This window comes from Pyrgilauda ruficollis, unplaced genomic scaffold (assembly GCF_017590135.1).
Source record: "Pyrgilauda ruficollis isolate IOZ18807 unplaced genomic scaffold, ASM1759013v1 scaffold1124, whole genome shotgun sequence".
Lineage (NCBI taxonomy): Eukaryota > Metazoa > Chordata > Aves > Passeriformes > Passeridae > Pyrgilauda > Pyrgilauda ruficollis.
The window spans coordinates 4,478-7,387 of record NW_024509478.1 but is presented as its reverse complement, the minus strand read 5'-3'; the positions used below and the strand labels follow the sequence as shown (position 1 = coordinate 7,387).

General features: G+C 53.6%; 1 protein-coding gene across 1 annotated transcript in view; it reads right to left on the bottom strand.

Moving 5' to 3' along the window:
• Positions 1-1,480: 1,480 nt before the first annotated feature.
• Positions 1,481-2,910, bottom strand: part of LOC121359075 (alpha-actinin-4-like) — a gene marked incomplete at its 5' end in the record, with an annotated part of 5,267 nt that continues 3,837 nt past the window's right edge. Inside the window, 3 exons of the mRNA XM_041477766.1 lie at positions 1,481-1,560; positions 1,948-2,140; positions 2,339-2,401. Coding sequence (XP_041333700.1) covers positions 1,481-1,560; positions 1,948-2,140; positions 2,339-2,401 — 336 coding nt within the window. The remainder of the gene's footprint in view (positions 1,561-1,947; positions 2,141-2,338; positions 2,402-2,910) is intronic.

The following is a 2,910-nucleotide window of genomic DNA, read 5'->3' as shown; positions in this document are numbered from 1 at the left end:
CAGAAATGTGAGGGGAAAAGAGAGAAATGTGAGAGGAAAAGAGAGAGAAATATGAAGGGAGAAAAATGGCGGGAATCGTGAGGGGAGAAGAGAGAGGGGAAAAGAGGGGAAAACGGGGGGAAATGTGAGGGGAGAAGAGAGAAATGTGAGGGGAAAAAGGGCAGGAAATATGAGTGGAACAAAGAGGGAAACGTGATGGGGAAAGGGGGGAAATGTGAGGGGAAAAAGGGGGAAAATGTGAAGGGAAAAGAGAGAGAAATGTGAGGGGAAAAGGGAGAGAAATGTGAGGGGAAAAAGGCCGGGAAATGTGAGGGGAAAAAGGGCAGGAAATGTGAGGGGAACAAAGAGGGAAACGTGAGGCGAAAAGAGCGGGAGAAAACACAGAAAATGCGAAGGAAAAAAGAAAACAAGTGAGGGGAAAAGGGTGGGAAAGGAGAGAGAAAAAAGGATGTGGAACATGGGGCAAAACTCCCAAAACAACTTAAGGACCTTGCACTCACATTTTACCCCAAAAATATTCTTTGCATCTCTTATAGATCACCTCAGGTTTTACCCCCACAATTGTCCTGACCTGTCCAAAAAAAAAAAATCACCTCAATTTTACCCCCAAAACGTCCCTTCCCAACAACCTCATTTTTACCTCAAAATCATTTTCTCCCCTCAAGATTACCTCGTTGGCTGTACTTGGGGAAAAAGTGATGAAAAACTCCAAGATCCCAGAGGGTTTTTTTTTTTTTTTCCAGCAATATTTTAATTACAGGACAAAGAAGCTGCTACGTGAATATATATTTATATAATAAATCCGTAAAGTTATAAAGGAAACCGGAATTTTCTGCTTCCCGTCAAAATTTTCCAGGATCAGGCGCTTTATTAGGTGGATTTCTCACAATTTTCCTCCTTGTTTCTCTTGATTTTTTATGTTTTTTCCACATTTCTCCTTATTTCTCTCTTTATTTTTGTCCTTACTCTTTATTTATCATTATTTTCCCATATTTTTCCGTATTCCTCCAGATTTCTCCATGATTTTCCTCATTCCTCTCCTAATTTTTCCACATTTTTCATTTCTCCTTATTTTTTTTCCTAATTTTCCATCTCTCCACACATTTTTCTCCACATTTTCCCTCCTAATTTTTGCCTCATTCCTTCCTCGCCTTTTTTCCCCTATCCCCCCCTATTTCCCCCCATTTTTTTTTGGTCCACAAAACGCTGCTCCGAGGTGGGAATGTGAGTGAAAAACCTAAAAAAAACCCCCCCAAAAACCCCGGATTTTTTTCCCCTCTGGAAAAAAGCCATAAATTACGTGAGAAGGGGGGAACAGTGAGGGGGCAGGGAACCCTCGGGCGGCGCCGCTGATCCCGTGGAAAATATTGGGAATTTTTCTCTCTCTCTCTCTGTGTCTCGTTACCAAAAATAACCATTTCCGGGCGCGGGGGGCGGAGCCCGAGGAAAAGTGGGAATTGCATCCCGAAATATCCCAAGATCAATCAACTGTTGCATAGTAGGAGGCGGGGGGGTCGGGGATCCGGGATCCTGGGGGGTCCTCGGGGATCCTGGGGGATCCTGGGGGATCCGGGAGGATCCTGGGGAACCCTCAGAGATCCAGGATCCTCAGGGATCCTCGGGGACCCTCGGGGAACCGGGACCATCAGGGATCCTCAGGGATCCTGGGGGACCCTCAGGGATCTGGGACCACCAGGGATCCAGGATCCTCAGGGATCCTCATGGATCCTGGGGGACCCTCAGGGATCTGGGACCATCAGGGATCCTCAGGGATCCTGGGGGACCCTCAGGGAAGTGGTCCCCAAATCCTGCCTTGGTCTTAATCCCCAAATCCCACCCTAGAATTCACAAATCTCACCTGATAATTCTGCTGTGTCCTTCCCAAACCCCCTGCCCCATTCCCAAACCCCCTGCCCCATTCCCAAACCCCCTGCCCCCCTCCCGAGCCCCCCAGGGCCGCCCCGGCCCCCGCCGTGCCCACCTTGTCCCCGGCCAGCACGCGGAAGCTGTTGATGACCTGCTCGGCCGTGTCCGTGTCCGTGGTTTCCCGGGACATGAAGTCGATGAAGGCCTGGAAGGTGACGCTGCCGCTGCCGTTGGGATCCACCACGGCCATGATCCGCTGGAACTCCGCGTCGCCCTGCGGGGGGAGGCACGCTCGGGGGTTCTGCTGCTTCCCCCAGGCCTTCCAGAGCTTTCCAGCCGGCAGTTCCGGAGCTTTTCCACGGTTCCCACCGCGATTCCCCTGCCCTGCCTCCTCCCCTTCCTCCCCCCACGGCGATGGGTGAAAAAAGGAGGAAATGGAAGGTGCAGAAGCAGGAAAAAAGAGGGAGGTTACCAGGCCGGATCCCGCGGGGCCCAGCAGCGCGCGGAAGTCGGCGGAGTCCGTGCGGCGCTTCGGCTGCCGGGAGGAAGAGGAGGAAGAGGAGAGGGAAAGGGAGGAGGAAGAGGGAGGAGGAAGAGAAAAGCAGAGAATCTGTTAGAGGAGAAAAACGGCCCAGGAAAGGATGGAGGGAAAGGGAGGAAGGAGAGGGAGGGAGAGAGGAAGAAAGGAAGGAGAGGAAGGAAGGAAGGAATCTCAGGAATCTGGGACCATCAGGGATCTGGGATCCTCAGGGATCCTGGGGGACCCTCAGGGATCCGGGATCCTGGGGGACCCTTGGTGATCCGGGACCGTCGGGGACCGTGGGGATCCAGGATCCTCGGGGATCCCGGGGGATCTGGGGGGCCCCGGGGGGCCGCTCAGAGGTCGCTCTCGCCGTACAGCGCCGTGGAGAAGGATTTGTAGTCCAGGGCGCCGGGGACGCCGTCGGGGCCGGGGTAGGGCGCCATGCGGGCGATGCAGTACTCGGCCTGCGCCGCCGGCAGCTCCCGCCGCAGCTCGGCCGCCGTGATGTAGTTCTGGGGGAC